At 42.8% G+C, this 11,666-nt stretch overlaps 2 protein-coding genes and 1 non-coding gene across 3 annotated transcripts; 1 reads left to right on the plus strand and 2 right to left on the minus strand.

Moving 5' to 3' along the window:
* Positions 1 to 772: 772 nt before the first annotated feature.
* LOC127250159 (uncharacterized) lies at positions 773 to 3,033 on the minus strand. Its single transcript, XM_051273320.1, has 4 exons — positions 2,743 to 3,033; positions 2,059 to 2,628; positions 1,782 to 1,848; positions 773 to 993 (listed from the first exon to the last, which is right to left on the minus strand). Exons 1-4 carry the CDS (start codon positions 3,031 to 3,033, stop codon positions 773 to 775), a joined length of 1,149 nt encoding a protein of 382 aa, XP_051129277.1.
* A 5,527-nt stretch (positions 3,034 to 8,560) lies between these two features.
* LOC127250160 (uncharacterized) lies at positions 8,561 to 11,128 on the plus strand. The gene has a single exon (XM_051273321.1). The coding sequence runs from the start codon at positions 8,561 to 8,563 to the stop codon at positions 11,126 to 11,128; it is 2,568 nt and encodes an 855-aa protein (XP_051129278.1).
* Positions 9,116 to 9,222, minus strand: LOC127250761 (small nucleolar RNA R71). Its single transcript, XR_007838782.1, has one exon. It is a non-coding gene; the product is annotated as a small nucleolar RNA R71 (small nucleolar RNA).
* Positions 11,129 to 11,666: the final 538 nt, after the last annotated feature.

An 11,666-nucleotide genomic window follows, 5' to 3' on the forward strand; every position in this document is an offset into this window, starting at 1 on the left:
CCTGATGCGGTCGCGGTGATGCCCGACCAGCTTGTCGTTTTACCCGACCAAGTCGCGGAACTACCCGACCCAGTCGTGGCACCACCCGAACATGCTGCTGCGCTGCAGCCAGCCGCCCCACCTATGGGCGAGGATCCTTTGGCTGCTCCAACCAGTCCAACCGATCCCACCGCCTCACGTCATAGATGAGATCTCCTCCTTGAAGTCGGGCGAGGCTTCGGTCAATTTTGCCCCAAGGGGTTCGGTTAGTATTTTCTTTCCTTCACATTCTGACTTTTATACCTTCCCCTTCAGGGTATGAAGCTGGTCGTCGCCCACCGTCTGCAACCAGTAGATGAGTCGGTTGCTAGCCCGACGACTCGTCATAGAACCCCCATGGCGAGTCGGTTTATGGCCCCTTCTGACGCGACAGCCACCTTCAACCAAGTAAACCCTATCTTTGTATTGTAACTAATTCAATTTGTTCCTCCATACCTTAACGCTTTTGTTTCAGACCGCCCAAGAGATGAATGTATTGGCCCGAGTGAACCTTCCGACCCCCGCCAGATTCATCATAGAACTCTGCACCGACCTGTCCTTTGCCGACTTGAGTTTAGCCGACCTCGAGGCTTTAGTTCAGGTCGCGATAGACTTGTTGGTGCAGCCCACACTGGAGTCGGAAGCCCCCTCGGTTCTTGATCGGATGATGGTGAGGATCACCGAACTTTAAGCTGAACTACCTCTGATCTGACCTCTATCATCCGAGGCCACATCATCTCAACCGACCGCTAATCTAGCCAGTCTTGAGGCATCCTTGAAGAAGGTCGACCAAGACCTCAACCTTGCCAAGACTACGCTGGACGAACTCCGACAGGCGCGACAAACGCTGGCGGCTGAGATCTCCCGAAAGACGGAAGAACTCAAACGTCTTCAAGAACAGTTGGAGTCCCTGGATGACAACATCCATGAAGGGAGTCACCTGGTGGAGGAACATTGCCAGACCCAAATGAGCCTCTGCGAACAACTTCAAGCAAGCATACGAATGAGGCTTGTTAGGGGACACCAGGAGGCCTACCAGCGTCGGCGGGCCACGAGGTCGGAGTTGAAGTGGGCCGACCTCCGAACCGCCCTTAGGGCCTTGCTTTCCTTGTAATTCTGACGTAAAATGTATATAACTTCTGAACTTAGTATATATATGAATCCTACTTTTCAGAACACAGATCCTATGTTCTTTGTATTTTTACCAAGTCAGGAATTAAATACCACATCAGAACACAGATCCTTGTTCTTTGCACTTTTACTAAGTCAAGAATTAGACACCACAATGCCTATATATACTCCATACCTCCTACTACAAACATCATCAGTATCCACCACATCACACTCAAAAATGGTTTCTCCTCGCATTCGCGTTCCTAGTTCAAACTGGGAAGGTTCCTTGCAACCATTCCTTGTGGGAAAACACCCCATAGGTCATCATGCCGAGGACATGATACAGGTGCTCAAAAAACTTGGACTTTAAATTTAAATTCTTTGGCAGAGGAAGAAGAACCATACATCGCACAATCCGTTTAACGGAACGCGTATCCACCAGTTATGAACCCTTTACTGATATACTTACTTGCATTTTTTATCTTGACCATCATCTAGATATGATAGACCATCATGTCTCGGCCATTCTCCCAGACCTTAGCTGGTACAACATTTTCCACCAACAAAGATCAACACTTTCCAAGCTGCGTGTTCTTGTTGAATGAGAAAGCCAATCTCTGCAAGACATGAAAGTTCGCACCGAACAAGACCTTCAAGAAATGCAAGATCAATGGGATTGTTATCGTCTTGATTTAGAGGACCTCCTGGATGAAGAACCTGAAATAGTTTATGCGAGTTGGGATGAAACCTCTGAACCAGAAGACAATCACCCTTGTGTCACCCTTTTGGATGATGATTAAAGAACCCTTTCCTATAGGTTCAAACCCTTAAAGGGGTTCCTAGATTTGGTAATAAGAATTAATGACAATGTTCTGAAAAGGCAGGAAAATATCTTTTCAGATACTTAGCATTAACATTTTCATGTACCAGCTTTCCTTCTTGGTTCACAATAATAAAAGCTCTAGTTCCAATTACTCTGTGAATGATAAAAGGGCTTTCCCAATTGGGGGACCATTTCCCTAATTGGTCCACCTTCTTATATGTAGGCATAATTATTTTCCACACCAAATCTCCTTCTGCAAAAACCTTTGGGGACACTCTTTTTCCATAATACTTTGCTCTAATCTCACTCTGTCTAACCACTTGATCCAGAGCATTTAACCGATCTGTGTCCACCTCCTCCAGTTGTTGCCACATCCCTTGTGCATACGCCTCATCAATATTTGCTGTTGTATTACCCACTCTGGGTGAAGATACAACAAATTCTGCTGGCAGAACAACATCTTGCCCGAACGTTAATTGGTATAGGGAGAATTCATTAGAAGTATTTCTACTATTTCGGTGGGCCCACAATGCCTGATATAGCAGTGTATGGCATTTCCTTGGATTTCCTTCTACCATTTTTCGGATGATACCGATGACGATTTTATTTGCCGCTTCGGCCAACCCATTAGCTTGTGGGTAATAAGGTGAAGAATGAGGCAATTTAATGTTGAACTAGGCCAGAAACTCCATAAATTTCTCCCCAGTAAACATCAAACCCTGATTAGTTGTAAGGGTGTGGGGAATCCCAAACAGGTAAATAATATGATTAAGTACGAACTCAATCACCTCTTTCTGCATCGTATTATTCAATGGGACTGCTTCTACCCGTTTGGTAAAGTAATCAGTTGCTACTACAATGAACGAATGTTGCTTTGATGACGCCGGATGAACTTTCCCTCTTACATCCAACGCCCAGACCTTGAATGGCCACGACTTAACCATTTTCTGGAGTTCCATTGCTGGCAGATGATTTAATGGACCATGCCTCTGGCACTCCTGACACCCTTTAGCAAATCTGATACAATCATCAAATATCTTTGGCCAATAAAACCCCAAACGATGAATAGCCCATCGCATGTTTAATCCTACTCGGTGTGCCCCACAAACTCCACCATGAACTTATTCCATTACCTTAATGGATTCTTCTGGTCCCAGATATCTTAATAATATCCCTTCAAAGGTTCTCTTATACATAACCTCTTCCATAAGCTGGAAACGTAACGCTTTCAACCGAATGCCCATATGAGTCGTGGAATTTGGTGATTCCAGATAAATCATAATTTCTGTTCTCCAATCAATATTGGTATCAACATTACCAATTATTTGCTGGCAGGCATTCTGGGCCAGATTATCTGCTTGCCGATTCTCGTCTTAAAACTTGATTGATGACCAGTTGAGAATCTCCACAAATCATAACTGCCTGCGCTCCCTTGGCCACAAGTGCTTCCAGACCCAAAATTAGTGTTTCGTATTCGGCAGATTTATGACCCATCTCCTCCATTTGAAGTTGCAAACTTATCTTGCGGGCTCCAGGTCTTTCTAATATAACTCCTACTCCTGACTTCCCTTTTGAACGAGAACCATCAAAAAATATTTTCCAAGGACTAGTGCCTATATACGGCACCATTTTGTTTTCCACTGGTTTGTTGCTCATAAATTCCGCCAACAAGTCGGTCACTACCTGCTCTTTCACCGCCTTGATAGGTCGATGTTGCAGCGCGAAATGAGCCAATTTGTTGGCCCATTTCATTAACCTTTCCTGCATGGTTGGTCTGTGCAGAATTAATCTGATTAGATCCACTTTGGAAACCACCTCGGTTTCTTTTGGCAGAATATAATGCTCCAACCGAGTACACGCAAAGACTAAAGAATAACATATTTTCTCGGGCATAGTATAATTCAACTCTTGTCTTGCCAGAGTTTTGTTTAAATAATAAATAGCCATCTCTTTACCATCTTCCCATTCTTGCGCAAGCAGACTACTTACCACATCGAAACTGTTTGCAAAATACAGTCGAAGGGGTCGATCTCCTCTTGGGGGCACCAACACGGGTGGTTTGGTTAATGCCTGCTTGATTTCTTCTAATGTCTCTTGCTGCTCCGGACCCCAACAGAAATCGGTTGCCTTATTCTTTAGCAACTTTGTGATGGGTTTTAATTTCCCTGCGGCATTTGATATGAACCTCCTTAGGTAGTTCACTTTACCTAACAAACTTTGAACCTCTTTTATCGTCCGAGGGGGTCGCATGGTCAGAACAGCTTTAGTTTTGTTCGCATCAACCTCTATTCCCTTTTCATGCACCAGAAAACCTAGGAAATTTTCTGCCGAAACTCCAAAGGCACATTTAGTTGGGTTCATGTTCAGGTTGTACTGCTTCATCCGTAGAAAAGCATTTTCCAAGTCGGCCAAGTGTGTATCAAAGTCAGTAGACTTAATGATCACATCATCAATATATACCTCCATGGACCGCCCAATTAAATCGTGAAAGATAGTATTCGTTGTCCGTTGATAGGTTGCTCCAGCATTCTTTAAACCGAATGACATAACCGTCCATTCGTAGATCCCCAAGGCTCTTGGGCACCTGAATGCGGTTTTGGGTATATCTTCCTCTGCTAGTGAGATTTGATTATACCCTGCATAACCATCCATCAGGCTTAAAATTCGATGTCCTGCTGCCGAGTTGATCAACATATCGGCTATGGGCATCACATACTCATCTTTAGGAGTGGCGAGATTGAGATCTCTGAAATCAATGCAGATCCGAATCTTTCCATTCTTCTTGGTTACCGGGACGATCTTGGCTAACCATTCCGCATATCGACAGGGTCGAATGAACCCTACCTTCAACAATTTCTCAATCTCTTATTTGATCTGTGGAAGCAGCTCTGGGTTAACCCTTCTCGGTAGTTGCTTATATGGTTTGAACCCCTTCTTATGTTTGAAGCGGCTCCACATCCTGCGTTCGTAGTGGCTCAAGAGCCTGCTTTCTTCCTGGAAGTGACTTCATAGCCTACTTTCTTTCTGAAAGCGGTTACACAACCTGCTTCCTTAGCGGCTCCACAACCTGCTTTCTTTCTAGAAGCGGCTCCATTGCTTGCTTTCTTTCTGGAAGCGGCTCCACAACCTGCTTCCATTTTGCTAGCGGTCTGGAAAAGATCTGCTTTCACTTTGTCTCGTATTTAGCGGTTTGTAAAAGACCTGCTTTCACTTATCCACTTCATTCCTTTATCAAAACTCAAATGGTGACATATACCCCATAAGGTGCCCAGCATTAATGACATTTCTATGTTCTGTCCCATCAATATTCATCAATCTATAAGCACCGTTAAACTATACTTTACTTACTTGATATGGACCTTCCTACATAGGAGACCACTTCCCAAATGTGTTATATTTGAATCCTTGGGTAACACTGCCTTCCATACTAAATCTCCTTCGTGGAATGCTCGCCGGCGTACTTTTTTATTGTAAGCTCGTGCCACTCTCTTTTTGTTCAACCGGATATTCTCAAAGGCAATCATCGATCTTCATGCACGTCATCCAACCTTTGTAGCACGGAAGCATCGTATTGTTCAAGGCTGAGCAAATTCTGCTTCAAGATTCGTAAAGATGGCACCGTGATTTCTAACAGTAATATCGCTTCTTGCCCATAGACCATCTGGAATGGGGTGCAACCGGTAGTTGTACTTCGGTATTGCCTGCAGGCCCATAAAGACTCCCCCAACACTTCGTGCCATCTTCTCGGATTGTCTTCCACAACCTTTTTAATTACTCCGATTAAGATTTTATTGGTTGCTTCGGCCTGCCCGTTTGCCTGCACATAATACGGGGATGAATGCAAAAGAGTGATCACGTACTGTGCGGAGAAGGCGGTTACTCTGTCACTAGTAAACACAGTACCTTAATCGGCGGTAATTGTTTGCGGGATTCCATACCGGTGAATAGTGTGTTCCTTGATGAACGTAACCACTTCTTGATATGTCACGTTGGCCAATGGTACAACTTCGATCCACTTTGTGAAATAATTTGTGGCCACCAATATGAACGGATGTCTTTTGGAGGATGGCGGATGGATCTTTCCAATGATATCCATCGCCCATCCCCAGAATGGCCATGGTTTTACGATTAGATGCATTTCTTCTGCTGAAATTCGGATCAAAGGGCCGTGCCGCTGACACGCTTCACATCCTTGATCATACTTGATGCAATCCTCTGTCATTGACTACCAAAAATAACCGTACCTCCAAATTGTCTACCTCATGACCAACCCGGATTTGTGTGCTCTCCAAACCCCTTCATGCACCTCACCCATCACCTTCATGGCTGGATATCCATGCATTTCAGTAGCATTCCGTCAGCGTCTTTGAGGAAAAGATCTCTATCAATCAAAGTATATTTCAGAGCCTGCCTTCGTAACTTTAAAGGGGCTTCACCGACTGGTTGTTCCAAATACTTTCTTAGTTCCGCACGCCAATCGTATGCTTCCACTAGGCACATAAAGACTTGCTCTGACTTGAACCTTCCTCCGGCCGATGGCTTATGCCCGAAGGCCTCTTGAGCTAAGTCATTAGCTACCCCATTGTCAGGTCGAGGTATGAATTCCACAATCGCGTCACCGAAATTCTATAACATGGTAGCGGCCTCCATTCGAAGGTTTCTCAATTTCTCATCCTTGCACTGGAATGTACCAGCGATTTTTTTAAGGATCAATTGCAAATCACCTTGAACCCTGATCACCTTAGCTTCTTTTTGATGGAGGATCCTCAAATAGACTAATAAGGCTTCGTACTCGGCCTGATTATTAGTAAATCCGGACGCCAATGGTTTGGCAACGGTCAACTTTCTTCCCCATAGGCTCTCAATAAAGACACCAGCTCTAGCACCGGTTTGTATGCTGGAACCATCAAACTTCAAGATCCAGGGCACAGGACTGATAACAGTTTCCATACGACCAACCGCTTGCTCGGATATCGAACTCGGATGATCTGCCAAAAAATTAGCAACGACCTGCCCTTTGACAGCTTTAATTGGTACATATCGTAAATCAAAAGCGGCTAACTTTACAGCCCATTTCGCTTGTCTCCGCCTTAAAGTTGGTCTGCTTAATAAATATCTAAAAATATCGACATGATACACCACTTCCGTCTCCCTCGGAGCAAAATAATACTCAAGTATTTTGCAAGCATAAAACAAAGCAAGACATAATTTTTCCATAGGAGTGTACCTAGTTTCCGCGTTGTTCATTACTTTACTGAGATAAAAAATGGCACGCTCGCTTTTGTCGGGAGCCACCTGCGCCAATAAACAACCGACCATATTCTCGGTGGCCGAAACATATAAATGTAAATGTTTACCTGCTTGCGGCGGCATCAGCACTGGTGGACTGGCCAGTGATAGTTAGAAATCGCATGCGTTTTATATTCATATCATATGCGATAATTGAGTGATTTTGATTGGATTCTACCTAATTTATATGCGAATTGTTTATTTGCTATGTGCAGAGGGCAAATATTAAATTTGGCATAATTGGAAGAAAAAAAGAAATAAAATTAATTAAAGGCCCAAAAGCCCATCTACAAAATAATTAGGGCAAACATTAAATAAAAGGAGGGATCACACGTTTCAAAAGGGGGAGAATGGCTAGGGCAGATACGCACAGGAGCAGGAGACTGACAGATTCATAGATCGCGCATGAGCAAATCGACAGAGAAGATTTCCCCCTCCCACTATGACTTCATCTTTCTCTTTTGTTCTTTGTTATTTAATTATGGAGTAGATACTTTTCTGGTTTGAGGGGTGATAATGTTTTGGTTCTTTTGTTTTGGAGATTCTTGATTTTCTTTATAAAAGTTCTTTGTGATTATCAATATTTGTCTAATTCTGAGAATAGCGTTTGTGATTGTTAGATTGATTGAATATTTTGGTACCGATGTTTAAATTAGTCTGATAATCTAAAGTCAATTCAAGTAGGATATCCGTAATTGTATTCGCACTTGAATAGGTTACAATCGGGTTGAATAGTTCCTTCCCGGGGGTTAGACAACCAAATATAATTGCTCCTCCTAGGTAGTAATTGTTTTGAATTGGGTTTTTCTAGATTACAATGCGGTTAGACAACATTCTTATGGGCACACCTAGGTTTATTTGCTTAATTAGGGGTAGTTAACGGTCGTACCTTAATTACCTACACTGTAAGGAAAAATTGGTTGTCAGAGCTTGTTGATAACTATAACCAATTTATTGATACTTTAATAAGAATTAATTTTATTGAATTAATGATAGAACACAAGTGTCATAACTGCATCATCCCTTGAGCCAGGCATCCCCTTGATAGTCAGTTCCCCTTTAATTTAATTGCTTTGTTATTTTATTTTAATTAGATACCAAAAGAAAAATCCCCCTTTATTTACTACATTAGAACACGAAAGAGTGAATCACACAATCCTTGTGGAGACGATCCCTTCCCCTATATTACATTAAATTGTGATCACGGAGTAGGTGAAATATTTGATTGACCGCGCAACAGGTCAATTTTTGGTGCCGTTGCCGGGGATTGGCGCTTTGTTTTACTCTTTTGTGTTATTTTAATTTATCCTCCTGTTTATGCCCCGTTCTTCTCGTACAGGTGAACTGATATTTAATCTTGAGATCGAGAAGGTTGAGCGAAAGCTACGAAAAGAAGCCAAGCAACAAAAAGCTGCTCAGGTTGCGAAGCTGGCAGAATCTTTAAACCACCTCAAAATCTCTAGCTCTAGCGACTCTGAAAGTGATCAAGAGACTGTCATGGCTGAGGATACCCGCACTTTAAGGGAGTTGGCTGCTCCCGACTTGGCGCAGCAGCCCTTATGCATTAACTTTCCAACACTCAATAACGCTGTTGCTTTTGAACTGAAATCTGGATTAATTCATTTATTGCCTTCTTTTCATGGACTTGCAGGTGAAGAACCTCATAAACACTTGCAAGAGTTCGACGTGGTGTGCTCCAGCATGAAACCACCAGGTGTTACTGACGAACAGATCAAACTCAGAGCCTTCCCATTCTCACTCAAAGGTGCTGCAAAGGATTGGCTCTACTATCTCCCACCTGGAAGCATCGACACGTGGAACGACATGAAGAAGAAATTTTTGGAGAAGTACTTTCCAGCTTCCAGAGCTGCGATCCTGAGGAAGGAGATATGTGGTATCAAGCAACAATCAGGTGAAACGATCCATGAATATTGGGAGCGATTCAATAAGCTTATCATTAAATGTCCACAACATCAAATTCCCCATCAATTATTGATTCAATACTTTTATGATGGTTTGTCGTTGATGGACAGGAACATTATTGATGCTGCAAGTGGTGGAGCTTTAGTAAATAAGACGCCGGCACAAGCTTGGGATCTTATTGCGAGGATGGCTGAAAACACGCAGCAATTTGGTTCAAGAGATGTTGGACAGATGAGCGGAAACAACAGTGACCATGCCATCCAATCGATGCAGCAACAACTTTCTGAGTTGACGAGCTTCGTTCGCAAAATGGTCGTGGAAAAATCCAACCCGAGTGTCCAGGTCAAGGCGTGTGGAATATGCACGAGTACAGGACACCCTACAGATGCATGTCCGACCCTCCAAGAAGAATGTGCAGCGGATTTGAACGTTGCAAACTACGGTATGAATAGACCTCCAGCGTACAATCCATACTCCAACACCTACAATCCAAGCTGGAGAGATCATCCAAACCTGCGCTATGGAAATGCACACCAGAATCATGGTCCTCAACCATTTGGAGCCACACATCAGATGCAACAGCCTCGCCCTTACCAGAAACAGCTCCCCCAAGCACCCACAAGCAACTCCAGTCCGTCCTTGGAAGACTTGGTGAAGTCTATAGCTACCAGTACCCTGCAATTCCGGCAAGAGATGAAGTCAACTGTCGACAAGCTACAAAGTCAGATTAGCCAAGTTTCAGAAGAGGTAAAACAACTACGAGAAAGAGGAAAGTGGCCTGCGCAACTAGAGCAAAACCCGAAGAACATCAGTGCCATAACTCTTCGTAGCGGAAAGGAATTGGAAGGTCCACCTCCTATCTCAAAGGAACAAAATGAGGATCAGATTGAGATAGAGATTGAAAAAGAAGCTGAACTTCACAAAAAGGTACTTCCTGACTCTGTTCCTCCTACTGAAACTAAATCAGCTCCTTTTCCTGACAGGTTGAAGAAACCAAAAAAGACAAACAAACGAAAAAAGATGATGGAAATATTCAAGAAGGTAGAACTTAATATCCCGCTCCTGGAGGCTATCAACCAAATCCCCAAGTATGCAAAGTTTTTGAAAGAACTGTGCACTAACAAAAGGAAATTGCGAGGGGACGAGCATATTATAGCGGGTGAAAACGTTTCTGCTGTTATCAAAAGAAAGGTACCACCCAAAACAGGTGATCCAGGTATGTTTTCTATCCCTTGTAGGATTGGAAAAACTGAGATAACTAAGGCTATGCTAGATTTAGGAGCTGCTATTAATGTCATGCCACGATCAATATACGACTCTTTAAATCTAGGGCCTTTAAAAGAAACAGGAATTATTATTCAACTTGCTGATCGAACCTATGCTTATCCCGATGGTATGATAGAAGATGTACTAGTTCAAGTGAATGAATTGATTTTTCCTATTGATTTTTATATTCTGGATATGCATGATGCGCACTGCTCTAATCCACCGCCTCTTTTGTTAGGAAGACCTTTTATGTGCACTGCAGGAACAAAGATAGATGTTAAAAAGGGCACACTCAGCTTGGAGTTTGATGGAGAAGAATTTCATTTCAATATTTTTAATCCCGTCAAATGTCCTGTTGAATCTAAATCGTTATATGCAATTAATGTTATTAATTCTGTGGTGCAGGAAACTTTTGAAGTTGGTAATGAGAATAAACGAAGAACTGTGTTGACAAAACAATTAGAGAAAAGACCAACTGGAGAGAGTAAGAAAAGAAAAAAGATTGTCGAAAAGTGGAGATGGATTCCCAAGGGATCACCATTGCTGGCAGCGAAAAAATGTCATAAGGAGAATCAAAATTCTAAGCCGAAGAAAAAGTGTGTGGCCAATAGACATCGCTTCAAATTATACCACGAGGGACCCTCACTTGATCCTATAAAGTCGGCACCCGTTGCCGATTTCGATGTTCAGAATTGATGCGAGGCGAAGTCTAGCTCAAAGACTATAAAGAAAAGCGCTTTTTGGGAGACAACCCAAAATCATTTAATTGCTTTCTTTAATTTTATTTATTTTTATTATTTAATTGCTAATAACACTTTTGATAGTTTTGTTTGGTTTAGTTGCCACCTCCAACCTCCGGCACCGTCGACTTCTTCCTTCCCTGCTCAGTCATCACCGATCACCACATCCGCTCCTCTAAATGACTTGCATTGGTTAGTTGTTTTCGCAGGACTCAGGAGAACTTCAAGCCTCCCTAAAAATCACGATCAAATGAAGAGGTGTTAACAAAGCTCCCAACTACTACACTCCCTATGGACTCCAGGGAAGTTCCTCTCTTCTTTTATTGCTTTCTTTACATTGAGGACAATGCATACTTTAGGTGTGGGGAGAGATTTTTGTACTATTTTTATGCCTGATTTGCTGTCTTTTCGCATGTTTTTGAGATTAGTCTGAAGTGAGTCAAAGGTGATTTGTGTGATAGGTTAGTTTGGCATGACTAATGACATTTGATTGA

Source organism: Andrographis paniculata, unplaced genomic scaffold (assembly GCF_009805555.1).
Source record: "Andrographis paniculata isolate CXL003 unplaced genomic scaffold, ASM980555v1 Contig37END, whole genome shotgun sequence".
Classification (NCBI taxonomy): Eukaryota; Viridiplantae; Streptophyta; class Magnoliopsida; order Lamiales; family Acanthaceae; genus Andrographis; species Andrographis paniculata.

Excerpts from the sequence above, each read along its gene's own strand:
- LOC127250160 (XM_051273321.1), top strand. The coding sequence starts at position 8,561 with ATGCCCCGTTCTTCTCGTACAGGTGAACTGATATTTAATCTTGAGATC.
- LOC127250159 (XM_051273320.1), bottom strand. The coding sequence starts at position 3,033 with ATGCGATGGGCTATTCATCGTTTGGGGTTTTATTGGCCAAAGATATTT. Across the intron at positions 1,849-2,058 it reads TGAACCAAGAAGGAAAGCTG|GTTCTTCATCCAGGAGGTCC; the intron begins GTACATGAAAAT and ends AAACTATTTCAG. Across the intron at positions 994-1,781 it reads TGATCTTGCATTTCTTGAAG|AGGCTCATTTGGGTCTGGCA; the intron begins GTCTTGTTCGGT and ends AGTTGTTCGCAG.